Raw genomic sequence first — 20,692 nt, 5'->3', positions numbered from 1 at the left:
AAAGTCACCTGAGGTGCAATTGCCTTACACCGAATCCTCTGTTTCTAATGACTTGGCCGTGCAAAGAGGTGAGAGCCCAAGACCAACCCTTTGAAAGCACACGTTTAAAGCAAAAAAGAGTTCTGCTCTCAGACACAAAGCCCCAAATTAAAACTGCTCTGGTTATTGTTTCACGTAACAAAAGAGATCTTACACACCCGCACAGCTTGTGGCCCCGCTGCCCGGAAGCCCTGCACCCTTCTCCCCCAGGGCTCATGGACCCGGACACACAGCCAATCCGTCACTCCTGCAATGAGTGTTTATTCTGTTCGTGCTGGAAGTCACCTCCATCGACTCAGGAAATGTCAGGAACAGGGGGACGGATGTATTTTTAACTTCTCAGGCTGTGATTCATCCCTGGCCCGCCTGCTCCACCGGGTGTGTCACTCCCCACCGGGTACTCCCCATGAATGCCTACCCTGACAGTAGACGGCCACCAGCAGATGGCGGCTGCGAGGGACACAACCTCCCCGTGGTCCTGGCTGAGGAAGACATGGGGGGGGGGGGGCTGCAGAGAGCCCAAGTGACCCCCGGGGCCTCCAACGAGTACAAGGCAAGCCACACACAGGTGACACTTCCTGCCCCAGAGACGGGCCAAACAGCCTGGACTATGGGTCGACCTGCAAAACTTCTTCTTCCATCCTCGGGGCGGGGAAACAGCTGGGGAGGAAGCTTTAGAAAGACAGCTCCAGTCCGCAAAGGGCAAGGCCCGAGCCTGCTCTTACCCAGGAATGGCTAAAACCGCCATCCAGGGACCTGCCTGATCACTGTGTGAGCACAAGGGTGTTTAAACGCTTTGCCTATTTCGGGATTAATAACGGGCACCGTTCCTCCTGCTACTCTAGAAACAGAAGGAAATAGACAGGATATACACAATCAGTAAGAGGAGAAGGCAGGGCTTCAGAACCAACGCGGCTGGAGAGGCAGCTAGGGTGCTGTCAGGGGAGCCTGAACGACCCGCCCCCTGGGCCCCCATCCTCTCTGCTCGGCATCCCTCTAGAACACTGACCACCTGACGGGCTGACGGGCTGCGGTTGTCCCGGTCACTGCTGTCCATATCTCCCCTTCTAGAACACTGACCCCACCAGGGCATGGGTCTGTCCTGTGCTGCTTTTCCAGCACGAGGTGACATTCAGTGAGCGCTGCAGGATGAACAGATGCTCGCCCAGGGGCGGGGAGGGGGGTTGAGGGAAAGAGGCAGCGCGAGCTACGACAGGACAGGAGTTCCACTCAGGGACGATCCGACAGGCAGCTGTGGGGAAGGAGGATGCAAGGACGGGCCGGTGAGGGGAAGTGGGGGACAGAGAGAGCGGGGGAAGGACTAAGAGGGAGAGGTCGCTTCTGATGCAGAAATGGTGTGTCCTGACTCCCTGCCAGGGGATCAGCACAGAGACCCCAGTTCAAGCCCAGAGAGCTCCCGCCTGCTTTGGGAGACATGGCCGCTCACAAACAAGTGAAAAGATGATGACGATGATGACTCCATAGCTAAGTGAGAGCACAAGCCCTGCACAGATGTGGAAGGCCTTACAGCCTCTGGCTGGGAGAGGCAGCCTCCAGGCCAGAACCAGGATGTTGCTGTTTTGGAAAGGAAGACCCTACACCGTGTGGCCAAGTGCGTGGATGAGGTGAGCTGCTCCCATACGTGAGACCGTGGCGTGTGGTGGGAGGCGACTCAGGCTTCCGAGGGAGAGTGCAGGGGCAGCTGGGCACGTGGGCTCAGGAAAGAGCTCCGGATGGAAGAATCTGCTTGGGAGAGGACCCACGCTGGGCTGTCATGGGCCCGGCACCTGCCAAGAAGCTGGTCAGAGGGAGAGGAGGGAAGTGCAGGGCCCGAGGGGCCGTCAGTTAGAGACAGAAGAGGGAGACAGTGAGTCCGAGTTACTTTTACCAATAAAGTTGAACCTTGTGGCACAAGGTCGAAGAGCTGTGGCAGGTTGGAGGAGGAGAGGACACGCTCTTGGGTTGGGAGCCTAGCTGGGCAGGGAGGGGGAGGGGGAAACACGCAAGCAAAGGGTGAGAGGCCGGGTCCTGAGGATGCGGCTGGAGCCACGGGAAAGTCTAAGCACCTGTGGGCAGGAACCTCTAACCCCAAGGGCTCTAGACTCAGGAAGAGGGTTAAGGAGGTGCCCCAGGGAACCCCCAGCCCAAGAGGGTGGGAAAGCAGGGAGCAGAGAGGCAGCTCTGTGGATGCAGAAAGAGGCGGGGGCTACACCCATGTCCACCCCACACGGCTCCAACCTGCGCATGTCGGGACTGCGCTGGCGGTCCATCCCTGGTCCCTGAGGACGGGGAGGGGACCTCAGGGCTGCCTCCCAGAGTGAGCCAGCCCCGGGCCCACCCCCACCCCCAGACGGGGAGCCACCCCGAGCTAATCCCCCGAGGGGCTGCCGACCCGAGGCTGGCCCGAACCCGCTGTCCAGGATGCCGTCACAGGCAAGGCGGCAGGAGGCCCACCTGGAGGGCGGCGCGGCCCTGCCCGCAGTCTGGACTCGGTTGCACAAATCCAGCTATGTGCCAGGACCGCCGTCCAGAGGAATCCCCACTTCGTGGACTCGGCCCTCTAGACCTTTGTTCTCCTCCCAGCTCGTCGGGGTATCAGCCACAGCTGCCCTGGGAAGTCATTTTCGGGACAGGCGGGCGAAGCGGGAACCTGACTGATGCCTCTTCAAAGGGAAGCCGGTGGACACCGCGTGGAGCTCCTTCCTGCCGGCGCCTGCGCTCGGAGCCAGGCCACGCGCACAACCACGCGGAACAGAATCCCTTCTCCCATCCAAAGCAACCCGGCAAGATATGCCCAAGAAACACGCTCAGGCTCCTTAGCATCTGTCTCGGGCATAACGTCTTAGAGACGTGACCGCTGCTGGAAGCGTGTCCCGTCGCTGTGCTGACCTGGAAGAGCCCTCCCCTGACCGTCCCCCGGCCTGGAGTCCAACTGAGTCCTCAGGAAAGGAGACACAGCCCCTTGCCCTCGGCTATTCCCCCGAGGCCCATGGAATCCACCGTGACCCCAGCAGGGGCTTCTGCACCTGGGCTGGTGGCCTGATCCCAAGGTTCATGTAACATGTACCAGAGGAGCATCTGTTGGGCGTATTTACCAAGGTGACCCAGCACCTGGAGCAGAGCTGACGCCCACTGGGTGTTCAGCAGCAAACCCTGAGGCCCGAGAGTAGGGGGAGGGTGTCCACAGCAGGAACACATGGGCAAGTCCCCAGGCATGCTCAGGCCACCTCCAAGAAGCTCACCCTGGGGCATTTCACCACCGAAAAGAATGCCAGAAGGGTCTGCCCTGGGCTCCGGGCTTGACTCCAAGAAGCTGCCATGACCTAATGCACCTGCGATTCATCGGGGCGCTTCCCACCCTTGGAGTTCACACAGAGAACCACCTCTATGTCTGTCCATGTCAGTGGCTTCCCCGCAGCAGGGGCGGAGGGAGAGTCCAGCACTAACCCCGAAGCCGGGGTCAGCCCTGGACGTGTGGGCAGGCGGCCTAGGTCAGCGTTCCTAAAGTGTGTGCCACCGGAGCCACAGCACGGAAAGAAAGGGGGCCGTAGATTGTGTAGTTTGAGAACACGTACTCAGTTCAGTCCCCCGTGGGAGGTCTGCTTATTAAAGTGTATTAGAGGCTCCAAAGAGAGAAGTGAGGCAGGAAAGTCTGCGCACGTTTCCCAAGTTTGTTGGATTAAAGAATCCCAGGGCTTCCCTGGTGGCGCAGTGGTTGAGAATCTGCCTGCCAATGCAGGGGACACGGGTTCGAGCCCTGGTCTGGGAAGATCCCACATGCCGCGGAGCAACTAAGCCCATCCGCCACAGCTACTGAGCCTGCGCAACTGGAGCCTGTGCTCTGCAACAAGAGAAGGCCGCGACAGTGAGAGGCCCGCGCACCGCGATGAAGAGTGGCCCCCGCTCGCCGCAACTAGAGAAAGCCCTCGCACAGAAACGAAGACCCAACACAGCCAAAAATAAATAAATAAATAAATTAAAAAAAAAAAAAAAAGAAGAAGAATCCCAAACACTTCCAATTCTTCTGTCTCTCTTTTGGGGCCTCCTGGTGATTGGCTCCAAATCAACAGGTGATACGCCTGTGGCGCATGTTCCCGGTTTGTCCGTACCAGCCACCGCGTACTCTGCCGGCAATAACTTTGTCACTTATGCCACGCCCCTCCCCCACCCTCCCGTTACCATGATGTCAGCGTTTTAGGGCCTCTGTTGGTTACCCCTGAAGCTCTTCCCCACCTGTCCGCTCCTAACTTTGGTCCATCCTACTGTTCCATAACCACGGCAGATAACGTTTATATTGCGTACAGTAGCCTGACGCTCCGGGCTCTGTCTGTGGATTGACTCTGAAAGCAGAACATCAAAAAGCACCTACTTGCTGCATGACCCTGAGCAGGTTACTCTCCCCTGGGCCTCAGTGCCTCATCCACACGTGGGGACGATGCCACATACCTCAAAAGACTATTGTGGGACAGGCACATGGAAAGATGCTCAACATCACTCGTCCTCAGAAAAATGCAAATCAAACCCACCAGACATCACAGCACACCCGTGGGGATGGCCGTGATAACAGGAGAATTTTACAAGTGTCAGTGAGGATATGTTGACATCAGAACACTCGCACACTGCTAGTGAGAATGTAAAATGGTGCAGACTGTGGAAGACAGCCTGACGGTTCCTCGGTAAGTTAAAGATAAACCTAGTATACGCCCCAGCAATTCCACTCCTAGGTACGTGCCCCGAAGAATTAGAAAAGATGCTCAAATAAAAACTTGTAGACAAATGCTCATAACAGCATTATTCACAATCCCCAAAAGGGGGAAACAACCTACATGTCCACCAACAGATGAATGGATGAACAAAATGTGGTCTCTCCATACAATGGAGAAGGAATGAAGTACTGACACACGCTACCACATGGATGAACCCTGCAAACATTCTGCTGCGTGAGGCCAGACACAAAAGACCACTGATCGTATGATTCCACTCACATGAAATGTCCAGAGCACGCAAAGCCATAGTGACAGACGGGAGATTAGTGGTTGCCAGGGCAGAGGGGTGAAGAGCGGAGACTGGGGGCCAACTGCTTAACAGGTTACGGGGTTTGGGTGATGAAAATGTTTCTGAACTAGAGAGTGCTGATGGTTGGACACCACTGTGAATGTACTAGGTGCCACTGAGTTGTACACTTTAAAATGGTTAAAATGGTCAATTTTATGTTTGTTTTACCAAAAAAACCCCACCCCAACCAACCCACTGCTGTGGGAGTAAACCGAGCAATGCCTGTAGCGCGTCTGGCAGTGTTAGCTGGACACGCGCATCCCCAACCCACTCCCGGGGTGGGCGTGGCTACGGACACGGTGGGCGTGGCCACGCCGCAGGAAACAGGGGTCTCGCCTTCAGGCTCAGAGGCTAGAGATACAAGTGTCTTCAAACAAGATCCTTTCAAAAGTGACAGTTTATAGGGAACTCCAACAGGAAATGGTGCCAACTGCAGCTCCTTGGGTTTGCGTGGGAGAGGGATCTGCCCAGCCCCGAGTCCCCTTCGCGTTCCTGCTCAGAAGCGTGGCTTGAAACCCCGCGACACAGACGCACGGTCATAGTCTCGCTCCCGCCTTCCCCCTGCAAGCTGCCTGGTGGGGGTCTCCCCATGGAGCCGTGAGAAGAGCGAAGGTGACCCCCAGGTGGTGATATCAACGAGCAGTGATGTGACCAGAGCTGACAAGGATTATCCGGAAGCTACCGGAAGCGAGGGAGGCATCCAGCCCAGGAGAGGCACCAACGTCAGGGACCAATTTAACTACCGTATGGTCAAGAGCACCGCAAACAACGCACCCCTGAGCAAAACGCAAGATGCTAAAGGACGCGTACAGAGCACCACTTTAATCATGTAAGATCACGCAAGACTGCGTGCTGTTCCGCGTGACGTCCACATAGTAAATGTCTTTTAATGCTCGGGAACGAATCGTCAAACTTAGGAGAGTGTCCCCTCTGGCATCAGCTACATTGATTATGTTTTACATCTTAGGCTGGGTGGTGGGTATGTGTTATTTCTTTCTTTTATTATGACTTTGTATTTTGAAACAGGAAGTTGCACACGGAGTTCAGAGGGTTCCTGCGTACCCTGTCCCGGTTTCCCTCTTAATAACATCTTTTTTTTTTTTTTTTTTTTTTTGGCCACACCGCGCAGCATGCAGAATCTTAGTTCCCTGACCAGGGACTGAACCTGCGCCCCCTGCAGTGGAAGGGCGGAGTCTTAACCACTGGACTGCCAGGGAAGTCCCCAGTGATAACATCTTACATAACCACATACACCCTATGGTGCTGTTAGCTCAGCTACATGCCTTCCGTATGTCAGAAACACATCATAGTAAGTTATTTCTTCAAGGATTCTATTTGGCCAAATAGCATAGCACAGGCATCTATCTGCTGCCCACCTGACACGTATGACGGGCTGCAGGGGCGGCCAGGCCAGCCTCTGCATAAAGATCAGGGCTCGACGGCTGCAGCGCTGCGCCTCCACTTGCGCTGAGCAGCTCCGTGGACCAACGAGGATGACTCACCTCGATTTTGTCCGTCTTGGCATCTCCCCAGTACAGCTTCCCCTCCTGCAGGTCCAGAGCCAAGCCATTGGGCCAGCCCAGGGAGGTGTTGACCAGGACGCGCCGCTCCTGCCCGTCCAGGTTGGCGCACTCGATTTTGGGGTTCTCCCCCCAGTCTGTCCAGTACATGAGGCTGGAGAAGAAGTACATGTCCGTGACATTGCCGATCTGTCCCATCCAGGCTGCACCCCTAGGACTGAGAACAGCACCCACCCACCACGCCCGAGCCCGTGTGCAGGACCAGGGGCTCCACGGGGACAGCGGGGGCTTAACTACACGGGGCGCTAGGACTCAAAACAGCAGACGCGCTGTCAAGGGACCCCGGGGAGGGAGGGGCTGAGCTCCCAGGGGGAGGAAGAGGCAGAGTGGAACCTCCTTCGAGTAGCTGAAGGGCTCCCACGTGCAAAGCAAAGCAGGCAACGCACTCTCTGCGGCCCCGAGAAGCAAAGCGACATCCCGTGGGGCGCTGGGGGCCCTCCGGGGTGGGGGGGGCTCAGCCCAGAGAAAAGCGGCCAGAGCTGGGCCCTGAGCACAGCGCCCTTCCGGGCTGGTGGCCTCTCCTCTCCCGCCCCTGAACCCTGTGATCTTATACTTGACCCGACCCCGTTTCCTGAGGTCCTCACACTCGAGGCCAGGGGGGACCCCACCCCCCATTTCACAGGTAATGCCCACAGAGGGGGGTGACTTGACAGAGTTCATCGGTGGCAGAGTGGGAGCAGGTCCCCATCTCCCGAACCCAGAGCCCGCATCCCGACACTGGAGCTGGCCACGAGCTCCTGCCCGCCTGGGCCTCAGACCCCGGGGGCCCGCTTCTCACCCCCACCCCCCCTCCCAGGGGGACGGCCCTGCCCCTTGACAGCCACACAGAGCAGCGTCTGTCTGCCCACTCCCCCCCAGGCTCCGCGGTGCTGCTCGAGCCCTGGGCCTGTCCAGCCACAGCCCCGTGACCCGCCTCCGAGGGCTGTGCCGCTGGGCTTCTATAGACAGAGGCGGCTCCACAGCAAGAGCACGTCTGAAAGCCCCGGGGCGGGGACCAGAGTACAGGCTCCCTGGGCAGAGGGGCTGCAACCCCTGCCCCACACACACAGCAGGCACCTTGCGGGGTCGCCTCACACTGAGCCTCAGCCCTGGGGCAATGGGAGAAGCACCTGATGCCTTGTGGGCACTCCGACGGGGCACGTGCCTCGTGGGCACAGTTACAGTCAATGCAGCTCAGTCACTCCCCAGGGACCTTCCCGGGACCAGCTGCCTTCCAGGGCTGCCCTCCCAGCCCCTCCAGGCCATCCCCAGGACGTGGGCCCACATCCCGCACTGAGGGCGGGGGGCTTCCCCTGCAGCCCCAGCCCCCAAGAGGTCCCAGCACTCCTCCCCTCTTGGGGTCTGCCAGTTTCGTGTTCTTGGTCATGAGGTCCCAGGAAGGCACTCAGCTGCTACCCTCTGAGCAGCTGAGGGTCTCAGAAAGGCTCCTACACTGATTGACCAGATTCACAGAATCCTAAATTGCAAAGTTGGAACCAGACTGTTAGGTCCAATCCCCACCTCCCAGCTGTGTGACCTTGGGCAAGTCACTTAACCTCTCTGGGCTTCAGCTTCCTCCTCCGTACAACGGTACCTACCCCACGGGGCGAAAGGAGGAGAAAAATGTGCTTGCTACGTGGAACATGCCTGGCAGAGATCTGGCACGTGTGCAGTAACTGTTGCAGTGGCCACCACTCTTGTTACCATTATTAAACCAGAAATCACCCCAGTGGAGGGCTCCATCTTACAGGTGAGGAGATTGAAGCCCAGGGGGAAAAATGACTTACCCAAGGTCTCCAGGGTTTTCTATAAAGGTAACCAAGTTCTGTGTCAGAGCTTCTCAAAGTCTGGTCCCCAGATCAGCCCATCACCTGGGAGCTTGTTAGAAAGGCAAGTTCTCCTGAACCAGGACTCTGGGAGCAGGGCCCAGCCATCTGCTTCATCCTGACGTGGGAAGAAAGCCCCAGGACCACCGGCCCCCCGCAGCCTGGCTCCCGCGCCCGCCCCCAGCCTTACCCCATCACGGGGTGCAGCACGATGGCGCGGGGCTCGTCCAGGTCCTCGGACACCAGGATCTTGCGGGAGGTGCCGTTGAGGCGCGTCACCTCGATGCGGTCGGTGCCCGTGTCCGTCCAATAGAGGTTGCGGGCCACCCAGTCGACTGCAATGCCGTCGGGGTCGTTGATCTCGGTGTTGACCAGCGTCTGGGCCCCCGACCCGTCCAGGTACGCCCTGCGGATGGCACGCACCTCGTCGTCCGTCCAGTACACGTAGCCCTCCAGCGGGTCGTAGTCGATGGCGATGGCATGCCGGATGTCGTCCACCTGCAGCACGATGTCTGTGAAGTCCGGCGTGTCCAGCGAGATCCTCCGCAGGTCCGTCCGCCGGGCCAGTAGCAGCACCTCCTCGGCCCCTGTGGACACACGAGCAGTGGGGTCATAGGCCGGCGGCAGGACAGGAGACGGGGCCTGCAGTGGGCGTGGCAGGAGAGGGGCTCAGCCAGGTCCCCGGGGCTTCCTGGCAAGGACAAGTAATGATAGGTAACGTCCGCCGAGATCTTCCTACACAGCCACTAGTTCATCCTCAGGAGAGATCCGTGAGGCTGGCGCTCTTTGTATCATCATCTCACAGATGAGACAATGGAGGCACAGAGAGGTTAAGCAGCCAGCCAAAAGCCACACGGTCGTCTGGCTTCAATCACTGTGTAAGAGCTGCCTCACGCTCAGTCCCCCTTCTCCCCTGCAAGCCCCTCTCCTGGCCACAAACCAGCCCCAACTACCAGTCCTGCCTGGGCCCTGGGCTCCAGGCCCCACTCGCCCACCATACTCCTCAAAGCCCCAACTGGACTCAAATGCCACCTCTTCCCTGAAGCCCACCCTGCCTCCCCACGCCCATCCGGCAAGGCAGCTTCAGGTCCCATGACCATACACGTCATCACAGGTCCATCGCTCCCAGGTGGCCATCTCACCCACAGGGGTGAGCGCCCTGGGGGCAGGCGCCCCATATCCCCCTTTGTCCCCCCAGCAGTATTGCGTACTGTTGTGTATTGGTTTGTTGTGATTTCCAATCCGCTTGTTTATGACTTAAGTGAAGTTGTTTTTATCTAAAGGTGAATCTGTTTATGTGGAGGAAGCTGTGCCAGGGTGACGTCATCGACATGTCCTTGTCGATACACTCAGCTGGCGACGGGCTCCACTGGGGCTTCTCCATAAGGACAATGACGCAATGGACATTGAGGCTTTAAATACCAAGGGTCTGTGAGGACTGGGCAAGGCGACTCCTGGCTGAGCTCCTGCCGTGGACAGGCCACTCCTGGTCGGCGGTGCTATGAGAGCGCGCAACAGTCTCAGGAAGAGAGGGGACAGCTGTTCCTGCCCTGGTGAGGCGCCTCCTCGTAGGCAGTGGTACAGCCACGGAAGGGCCCCTGGAGTGACGACCTTCAGAGCAGCCCACCTGGCCCGCCGTCACCAGTGCTGTCACCTGCTAGCTACGTGCCCCGGCAGCAAGGGACCTGAGCTGGCAACAAACGCCCAGCTTTTTTTTTTTTGTGGTACGCGGGCCTCTCACTGCTGTGGCCTCTCCCGTTGCAGAGCACAGGCTCCGGACGCGCAGGCTCAGTGGCCATGGCTCAAGGGCCCAGCCCCTTCGCAGCATGCGGTATCTTCCCGGACCGGGGCACAAACCTGTGTCCCTGCAATGGCAGGTGGACTCTCAACCACTGCGCCACCAGGGAAGCCCAACACCCAGCTTTTAGTTGAACAGACTGACTACGGAGAGCCAACTCGTAGAAAGCTACACCTCAACTACATTTGGACTTGACATCCTTCACTTTCCCTTTGCCTGCAACAATAATGTAATTGGTTTGGAGTATATTATTTCTTTATTGACTTATTAAGAGACATTATCCCATATGGTATTGGCTTGTGAACTATTATTATTAATATTATAAATCCTAATTCCCACAGCGAACCTGTGTTAGATAAATTAGTGGCAAAGACAGTCTCGGTCTCTGAGCATAACTTGCCCTAAACAAAACACATCTGACTCTGCCCTGGATCCTCCCTGGACTCATCACAACTCCCAGCAGAAGTAGCCTCACGTGCTACTACCTGGAGCCTCACATGGACTCAGGGACCCCAGGGGTGCTGGCCAGCCGTGACTCGGACACCTCCGGAGGCTGCTGGGGTCAGGGTGTGGCCCCTCCCCCAGAGCTGGGTCACAGTCCACGCACTCATTCTGGACCTTTCTGGCCTTCAGACTCCTGCTTCCTTGAAGCGGGAAGATTAGGCTCACAGACACCTCTGGCACCTGGGGGCCACTTGCCTGGTTTGATGAAAGGCGCAGAATGGGGAAGGACCCACCTGAAGTTACACAGCTGTGAGGGATGGGGGCAGCCCAGCATCCTCCTTATGCCGAGGCCCCCAGGCCTGGGCTCTGCAGCCGACTGCCTGGTCTCCTCATGCCTGGTCCAGCCACAGCCCTCGAACAACTGACCGGCTTTTTGTCACAGGGGTGGAGCCCTCGGAACCCAGCGTTTTACAGGGGTTCTGGGGCCCCCTGCCCTGCATTTCAATTAAGGGCAGGAACCCCATCCGGACTGTGCTGCTCTGAGGCCCAGAGTTCATAACCCGATCCTCCCGCTAGAGGGCGCGCACGGACAGCATGGCTTCACGAGCCCAGTGCTGGGGAAACTGGGGCAGATGGGGGGCAAAGGGAGGTGCCCAAGGTGCCCGGCTACGTCGGAAACGTCCCAGATCCAAACTCAGATTTCGGTAGAGGTGTCCATGCAAGTTCTGGTTTGGTGTGTGCTGGAGGGAGGGGAGGGGAATTCTGCATTTCAACCGATCGTCTTCTGCTGGGCTCCATTCCCAAAATGTTCTAGTGACATCAGACCCGTTTTTCGAGGGCCAGGTCGCAGGCCTCCTCCTCCTCCAGGAAGCTGCTCCTCCCTCCCCTCCAAGCGGATGGACTGACCACACATACATGCCTCCTGCCCCTCTGCTCGCGCACCGCCCTTACTGGCTCACAGGGATTCTGGCACATTGCCCCTCTGTGCTCCGCAGCCCCCAGCACAGGGCCATGCCCAGAACAGGTGCTAACATCCTAGGACAAGCAGGGAGAATTCAGGGCAGAAACCTCCTGGCCCTGCCCCTGCTGTGTGATGCTGAGCAGGTCCCTAACCCTCTCTGGGCCTTAGTTTCTTCATTTATAGTGAAGAATCAGCCCAACCTGATGGTGTCTGCGTCCCCATTTAGCTCTGACATCAAGGGGACCATAAACCAAACTCTACGGAGGGCTCTGCCTTAATCTGCCACCGTGGAGGCTGGGGGAGGGAGCTCCCCAGAAAATGCTGGGTCCCGATGGAACCAGACGCTTGGTCGCCAAACATATTTCCAGCCTGTTTCACCCGTCCCTGTTCCCATGATCCTCCAGACACAATCACCTGAAACAGCACAGTCCTCACACCAATCTCTGAGGTGTGATCACGCCCCATTTTCCTGAGGAGGAACCCGATGCAGAGAGCGGTTAAGCTCCCCGCCCAAGGACACACGGCAGCAAGGTACCACGAAACACTTCAATCCCCGGAGCTGGTACACGCAGGAAGCCCAAGATCGATGCGCTGGCCCAGCAGGCTCGCTCACCCACCCCGGTCTCTTTGTGGGCAGCTACACTAGGCCAGGCCCCGGACCAGGTGCTGGGGCTCGGGGTGGACACAGAAGATGCGGGAATGGCCCCCGCAGTGCTCCTGGGGTCACAAGGCAGAGACCTTCAGTGAGCAAGACCATTAACGAATCAGTGCTGGGGTCACGGGCACCTGTGAAGGGGGCCGGCTGAGACTGGTGGCGCGAGACTGGCCTCCAGCCGCAAGAGCCTCTGGGCTCCATGTGGCTGTGACCAGGCAGCGGATTCCAGCAGCCTGTCCCCGTGGGCACAGAGCCACCAGGGGCGACGTGTGCCTGGCGCCAGCCCTCTGGTAACCAGGTCAGTACAAAGCCTCAAGCACACCCCGCCATCAGGGAACCCCATTTTCGGCATTCCTCAGGATTAAGTCTCTGTGGCTGAGGCAGTAACTAAACTCTGGGACAAATCTGTAGGTGTTAATTGACTCCAAGGCTGGGGCGGGGGAGGTGTCTCCGACGCCCTTGGGCTGCAGAGCCTTTGAGGTCTTTACTTGAGTTTTGCCGAGAACGGGACCCCCAGGAAAGAGCGGCGGCCTGGCCCGTCTGCCTGAAGGTCTGAGCGGGCGGTGCCCAGCACAGAGGCCTGGGGCGCGCCATCCAGGGCCAGGCCGGCGGGGGCAGCTGTGAAGAGAGGACCACGGGCCTGGCCCTTCCTTGACAGATACTCATCAGGGCAACCTCCAGGGTCGTTTGTAGGGAGGTGTGAGCGGCAGCCTGCTTCGGGCCCCCTGGGGTGGGCGCAGGGCGCTGTGCCGGCCCGGAAGAAGAGAGGCCAACCCCCTCCCTGGGACCAGACACAGAGCCTGGGGAGGAGCTCGTTTAAACACCAGGGAAGTAAACTGTTTAGAAACTAACAGTTTGGCCAAATGGTTTCCTCTGGGGTTGTTTAAACAAACAGCCTGCCCCACAGAGCTGCCAGAGAAAGTGAAACCTTCCCTCCTGGCTGCGCAGAGGTCCCTGGAGCCTCATCTGGGCAGGCTCCTGACCTCTGCCCCTCCCCCTGCACACAGGCAGGAAAGAGCAGGGGCATCCGTGCCTCGGAGCCAAGCGCAGGGCACAGGGCACAGGCCAGGCCAGGGCACCGCCTTCCTGGCAGTATGTTCACCTCAAAACAGAAAAGCAGACTGGACAGAGGGCCCAATGCCACGGACACGTCCAGCTCAATGGCCTCCCTCCCTGCCAACATCCATTCAGACCAAGCCACCGTCCGTTCTGGGGCACCGTCCCTGTGCCAGGCCCGGGATCGCGCAAACGAGGGGACACAGAGAAGGGCTGCTGTAACATCCCCACCAACCGGGTGGCTCGGATCAGCAGAGACTGATTCTCTCACAGTCCTGGAGGTAGAAGTCAAAACCCAAGGTGCTGGCAGGGCCGCGCTCTCGTGGAAGGCTCTGGGGAGCATCCTTCCTCTCTCCTCCCGGCTTCTGATGGTTGCCAGCGATCCCTGATGTTCCCTGGTTTGTGGCTGGATCCCTCCAATCTCTGCCTCCATCTTTACGTGACCTCCTCCCCTGTGTGTCTGTGTCTAAATCTCCCTCTTATAAGATGACCAGTCGCTGGGTTTAGGGCCCATCCCAATCCAGCATGACCTCATCTTAACTTGGTTACAACTGCAAAGATGCTACTTCCAAGTTAGGTCACATCCACAGGCTCCGGGGTGGGGATTTCACTGTGTGTATTCGGCGGGGGTGGGGGGGACACACGCACGATTCAGCTCCCAACAAGTGCGGAACAGAGGGTAAGGGGACAGTCTCCATCGAAGGATGGGTTCAAGGGCAGGAACTCCAGACAGAAGGGTTGGCATGGGCAGCAGCGTGGAGGCCGGAGGGCACAGGGGCCGCTCTGCAGCCCTGTGGGCAGGAGTGGGGCTGACCATCGACCGCCCCCTCCCCGTGGGGTCTGGTCTGAGTTCGGAGGCTGGGTGCCCCCCGAGGGTTTGAGTGGTCCCGCAGGCCACGACTCTTCCCTGAATACCTTCTGCCCGCAGGACGCCGGGGCAGCTCTGAGCCCACCGCTGTCTGCAAGGAAGCCTCGTGCAAATGGAAGCTCGTGCTTGTAGCAGGAGCCCCGCCACAAGACACACAGAGAGCCACCTGGAACAGAGGCCAGCAGGAAACCCAGGTGAACACCCGCAGTGCTATCTCTGGACCATTCCAGCCGGCCTTCCGGTCTCCAGCAGGGGTCTGTGTGCTTTCTGTCAAGGGCCAGGTGGCAGACGCTCCAGGCTCTGCAAGGCCACGGCCACTTGTCTCAACCCCTCGGCTCCACCGCGGCCGCTTGAAAGCTGCCACAGACGACGGGGTCAGCAAAGGTGTGCAAAGAAAATGTCCTCCGTGGACACTGACATCTGAAGGTCCCCTCATTTTCCCAGGTCACAAAACACTCTTCTCGTGATGTTCTTTCAACCATGTAAAAATGTAAGAACGAAACTTAGCCCGCGGCTGCCCCAAAACAGGCAGTGAGCAATCTGGCCCGTGGGTGGCGGTGTGTCAACCCCTGCATGGGAAATACGTGTGACTTTTACAATATTAGAAATCAATTCTAATACTAAGGGAAACTGCGTCAGGAGGGAGAGCAGGTACAGAGGGGCTCTCAGTGCTCTCCAGTCCACTGTCCTGTAAACCGAAAACTACTCTAAAAAACAAAGTCTGTTAAGTATTTTAAAGAAACGTAAAAGGCATATAAATCAACAAGAAAACTACCCAGACCCCAACGATAAACAGGCAAAGACCATAAACACAAATTAACAGAAGAAAAAAAACACAACCAATAAACACGAAGAATGGGTAACTTCTCCGTAATTTGCAAGTAGAAGCAGGAGGCCAGTGGCTACCAGCTCGGTTGCAAGACGGGTTAACGCTCTGTTGGGGGGGCGGGGGTAGCACGTCCCCCCAACCTCCCAGGGGACTGTCCCGGGCACACGTTTCCTGGATGGCAATGTGGCTCAGGGACCCTCTGACCTGGCAACTTCCCCTCTGAGAAGCCAGCCCAAAGCAGCAGCTAGAAATGCACATGGATTCCTGGTCACAGAGGGTCACTGAGGCTTGGTGAAAACAGCGAAACCCACACACCCGAGGGAAAGAACCTGTAAACGATCTCAAGATCCCACAAAGGAAAGCATTACATAAATGAAGGGGCTGGGGGTCCAGGTCAGCCGTTACACACACCCCAGACAGCACACCCTGGAGAAGGGCAGAGGCAGGAAAAGCTCGTGACATGACAAGCAGGAAAGTCAGCCGTGATGCTGCACCTACAATAGAAATCACGCAGAGAGCTGTGAATGTGCGCGTGGAGAAAGGACAGGAAACACCTCAAGACGTTAACAGCGGCTATCTTTGGGTGGCTATCTTATTTTCTCCAGTATCTTTCTGGATGTCTTCCTTCCTACAGTGAACACAAATGTTACTTTGTAACAAGAAAAAACCAAGGCTTTTAAAGAGGGGTGCACGCATTCGTCCTTAGAGGATCGCATGGTCTAGGTGGGGAGGTGGGTCTGGACTCCGGGGACCCACCGGGTCTTTCTCACTAGGCCACCTGTGGGGGGGTGGGAGAAGCGCCCTAGCCCTCCATTAAATTGCCACAGGCTGGGGTTGGGGGGACGGGGTGCGATCTATTCGACCTCCAGGTTCTGAGCTGTTTGGGGGTGCAGAACAACAGGAGAAGGAACGGATGGGGCAGAAGCACCCACAGTCCCCCAGACAGCCCAGCAGGACACTGCTGGCGGTCGTCAAGTGTGGGAACCTACCTGAAACGGCCTCACGGTTAAGCCCCTCCAAGCCCCAACGTGGGGAAAGGGATTTTTCACTAAAGGGCAAAGTAACAGCGCATCCCAGGCAATAGACTGACCAAATTAACGCCGATGAAAGAGGCAGGGCCCTTGACCTCCCGCCCTCCAACCCAGCGGGCAGGGTGGACATCACCTCCACCCCCCGCTGAACCAACTGCAGGTCCAAGGTCACGGCCCCCGGCAGGAAGGACCAGCCCCCCCCCCACAGAGTCTCACGCCCCAAGGTCCCCCCAAGGCCGCACCAACCCCAGAAGCTTCCTCCTGCCACAAGGGCAGAGCCAGGCCCAGCACAGGCCGCCCTCCACGCTGCAGTTTCTAAGGCCATAAACAGCTTCACAGCCGGCAGGCAGCTGGTTTCTTTTTGTATTTTAGCAATTGATTTTCTCCACTGCCCCCCGGGGGTAAGTGGTTGGACAAACACTGAGACCACAAGCTGGCACCCAGGCCCAGGAAACCGCGCCGAGCGGCCGCAGGGTCACAAGGCGCAGAGGAAGTGGCCAGGCCGGGCACCGGCTCCGCTAGAAACCCGAGGCCCGAGCAGCTGTCCCCCCGCACGGCCCACCCCCGGCCTCCAGGCCAGCACTCGGGGAGGCTGCAGCCCCTGGGAACCACCAGCCAGACAGGCACCCCAGCCTGGAGCTGGGGCTGTGTGCACGGTGTCACCCCTGCCCTGCGTCCAGGGGTGGCCGGATAGCAGCCAGGTTAGCGCCAGCCCTGTGACCCCCCAGAGGCCAGCCCCACTGCCTCACTGAGCGACCCTGAGCGAGTAAGCTGGCCTGTGTCCTCACAGGTAGGACTCGGGTGTGGATAAGGCCCCCAGCGAGGCTGGGAGGTCCCATGACAAAGCGGGTGAGCCCCGGAGCTCGAGGCCACCGCCCCAGAGCACGTCCCCTCCCAGCGGCACTGAACACACACCCAGGTACCCATGGGGGTGGGGGGAGAGAGAGACACGTTTGAACGAAGTGTGGCCGGCTGGACAAATTAGAAGTGGGCAGCCTGGTCCCCCGAAAGGCAGGAGTGCGGGCTGAGGGCTGTCAGGCAGCTGGTGACTTGCATGAGGAAGTCTGCGTCCCACCTCTTCAGGCAGGCGGCTCAGTTCTTTAAAAAGCCCACACGGGGGCCTTGCTGGTCCACACGGAGGGCAGGCCAGAGGTGTCCCGCAGACGGCCTTGGTGCACCACATGGGGACGCCCCGGGGCCCAGGCGGTGCAGGGCAGGGGCTGGGGCAGAGCCTGAGCCAGGCTGCCCGGGTTCAGGTCCCATCTCTGTCCCTTCTTCCATGGCCTTGAGCAAGCTCTGCCTGTCCTTGGCTATGAGGCAGGCTAGCCACAGACCCTCCCTCACACGGCGCCACCCTCCCCCCCGGCCCCCAGGAGCACCAGTGAGCACAGAAACGTCATCACTGGGCTTGCCCGCCCTGCCCAGCGGTGGAGGCCAAAACCACAGAGTGGGCTGAGCCATATGAAAATGCCACCTCTCTAGCTCAGAGGTGGTCAAGCATCAGTGGTTTACACGGTTGAACCCAACTCAAGCGCCCTGCACTTGACAGCTTATAAGGCACTTTCAGAGAGACGATCTTGTCCGATAACTCCCAGGTCGAGGCGGCACGAAAATCCTGCATCTCATCGGGGTCACAGCCACGTGCTGCGGGATCCGGGACAGACTCAGATGTCTCCACTCCCGCCCAAGCCTGTCCCTGCGGGTGGCCGGGAAGGGACACGGGGAGGCCCCTACTGGCACAGTCGCCAGAGTCGCTCCCGGTCCCAGGACGACCAAAGAACCTCAGCTCTTGCACAGCAGAAGCTCTTGAAGGCAGCGAACCGACTTCCCAGCTCTCTCCCCGGGCCTGGCGAGGCCCACGGGAAGCCAGCATCCCTCCCTCCTCGTGGAGGTGGGAACAGAGCCTGACACACCTCTCGGGGGGCTGGAAGCGTCTGAACAGAGGCCTGAAGGAGCCCCAGGGGTCAGCCCAGCAGACCCGGGGCTCTGGTCACCGCCCCCAGGGCACATGGAATTGGAGAGTCGTCCCAGGCCCAAGGGCACAGTCAGTGGTACCCAGACAGGGAATCTGCAGCTGTCACCAAAGCCAGAGAGGGCACGAGGGGCACATGGCCAGGAAGGGCAGCCTGGGAGCTGGGGGGGGTCCACCAGGGCCTGGACCCTGAGAGCCCAGAACTTGTCTCCAAAGCTGAGGGGAGCCGTCTCAGCTCCGGGGTCAGTCTAGGGCCAGGTTGGAGCTGGGCTCAGCTGCAGAAGCAAGGGGCACATCGGACAGGCTAGGAGGGACGGGGCTAGTAGGGGAGGGGGGTGACCGCAGTCTGACTCTGCGGCCAGTGGACATGGGCATCCGTACAGCTGACACACCCAGGAGGCGCCGTCTGCCTTGGGCCCCAGCCCCACGATGACACTTTTCTCTTTCTAAGAATATGACATGCTCCCCTCTCCTCTTTTATTAGGTTTAAAAGTTAGTCTTCAGACTCAGACACAAAAGAACACATGCTGTGTGGCTCCATTTCTGTGACGCTCCGGAACAGGCAAAACTAATCCGCGGTGACAGAAGTCAGGACAGCGGCTGCCTCTGTGGGGCGGGGGGAGCTGCCAAGGGCACCAGGGAATTTTCTGGGTGGTGGAAACGTTCTGTATCTGTCGAGGGGTGGTGGTTGGGCTGATGTATACAACTGTCAAAGCTCATCAAAACGTACACTTAGGATCTGTGCACTTTATTGTCCGCAAGTTATACCTCAATTTCTTAAAAAAAAAAAAGTTAGTGCTTGGGCTTGTTACACAATTTCCTGGGACTGTGCAATCTGATTTTCTTGCTGTTAAAAATTCACGGTCCACGGCTGAGAGCGGCAGCTGCCTTCTGTTTGCAGAGCCGACGCCAATCACAGCCCGGGCGGCGGCGGCCTCAGCCACAAGGGCCTCTTTTCTTTTCCCTTCGACCTACTTCCCTGATAAGTGACAAGACAGCCAGACTGGGAACAAACGCACCCCTTATTCCTTGGCCCTGAGCCTCGGCTAATCCTCCCGGACAGACGGATGGATGTGAGGGGCCCAGTTGTCAGTCTGCCCGTCAGACCCGACAGTGGACGCCTCTGTTCCTCCTGCTGCCTCTGCCGGCCACATCCCCGCCGTCTTTTTGTTTCCTGTCCCCGAGAACATCTGTTAAAACTCCTTCTTGGCAAGGTGCGGCAGGCGGACTGTAAATCACCAGGCCCCCAACTCCCGCCCTGCCCCGACGGCAGCCTCATCTGGAAAGGCCGGGGCGGGGGGACAGAATGACGCCCCAGCACAGCCTGGCCACCCCCAGGCGGTGAAGCCACACGCCCTGGACACGGGCCCACGGGTCACTCGCCCAGGTTGCTCAGGCCCGGAGGAGGGGGGCGCACGGCCCAGAAGCCTCCGGGCACGAGGAACACACAGGGACAAAAGTCAAAACAGCAGGGCAGGTCCCACAGAGGTCCAGCCCAAGGGCAGCAGGAGTCTCCCTCGGACGTGGTGGCAACTCCCAAAGAAGGCCCCGCTGCTGCCGTTTTTAGCCCATTCCACATAATTGGAAAAACATGGGGAAAACCAAAGCCAGCTGGGCACCTCCGTCTGTGCAGCTGCGAGGGAGGGTGCGGGGAGGCCCGTGCTTCAGGCTGGAGGGCGTGCGGGCGCACGGCCTGGCCCAGGATGGGCTCCTGGCCCGCTCGCGCCTGGGGGACAAGAGTCACTCGGCCCCCCAGGTCTCACCCAGCCCCCAGCAGAGCCAGAGCTGAGGAGGGGCCACTTGCTGTGACATCCTTCCCAGTCTCAGAACCTACAGGACCCTCCCTGGGGACCTGAGACACGGCACCCCAGAGCCAGTGGGTGTTACCCAACCCGCAGGGCCGTGGGACATGAGACGCCCCTCAGGCCAAAGGCAGGGAGTCCCGAGTCTCCCATCCTGAGTGTTCTACACCCCCCCACCCCCGCACCCGGAGCAGGGGGAGGTCCTCTGATCTCCCCAGGTCACAGGCGAGGAAACTGCAGCTCGGAGGGCTGACGGACTCCCCGCTCTGCCGGCGTCCAGCAGCGAGCGATTCCGCCCCCACTGCATCCTCTGCTTCTCGGGGGACCCCTACATGTCCCTGGGATGTCGCAGGCCCCCATTCTCTGGGGTCCGAGCATCACCCCACCTCAGTTCCTTCCTTGGGGAAGGCAATGACCCCTACACAGGGCTGGCTCTCATTTGCTCAAAATCAGGAAAAGATGGGATTCACCCATGTCACAAAAACTTCTTCGCCTTCAGCTCCACGAAGCATAAAAGGTCAGACGCCTGGGATGAGAGCCCCAAGAATCCACAAGTCACGCCCTGGCTTCAAATCCTGAGGTGTTTCCGGCTGTGCGGGTGGCCCGACCCGCTGCCCAGCGGCTGCCTGGGGCTCGTGTCCAGTGCAGAGGCAGCTCTCCACCTCCCATGCCCTATCCCTTGTCGTGGAGACTGATTTGCTGGGGCCGGGGAACCTGGATGTGACATAAGGGGCCGAGCAGTTCCAACACAGCCAGGTCCCTGCCCCCCCCCCCCCAACCCAGAAACCCTCCAGCCC

General features: G+C 59.0%; 1 protein-coding gene across 3 annotated transcripts in view; it reads right to left on the bottom strand.

Moving 5' to 3' along the window:
* The window catches only part of LRP5 (LDL receptor related protein 5), a 109,098-nt gene that overhangs the window by 43,124 nt on the left and 45,282 nt on the right, over positions 1 to 20,692 (bottom strand). For all 3 annotated transcript variants that reach the window (XM_082845372.1, XM_082845373.1, XM_082845374.1), the window contains exons 6-7: positions 8,670 to 9,066; positions 6,597 to 6,768 (exon numbers count right to left, since the gene is read on the bottom strand). In XM_082845372.1, the coding sequence (XP_082701498.1) occupies positions 6,597 to 6,768; positions 8,670 to 9,066 (569 nt within the window). The remainder of the gene's footprint in view (positions 1 to 6,596; positions 6,769 to 8,669; positions 9,067 to 20,692) is intronic.

Source organism: Leucopleurus acutus (genome assembly GCF_964270905.1).
Source record: "Leucopleurus acutus genome assembly, chromosome: 8".
Lineage (NCBI taxonomy): Eukaryota > Metazoa > Chordata > Mammalia > Artiodactyla > Delphinidae > Leucopleurus > Leucopleurus acutus.
The sequence above is the reverse complement of the archived record's forward strand: the minus strand, read 5'-3'. Positions and strand labels throughout refer to the sequence as shown.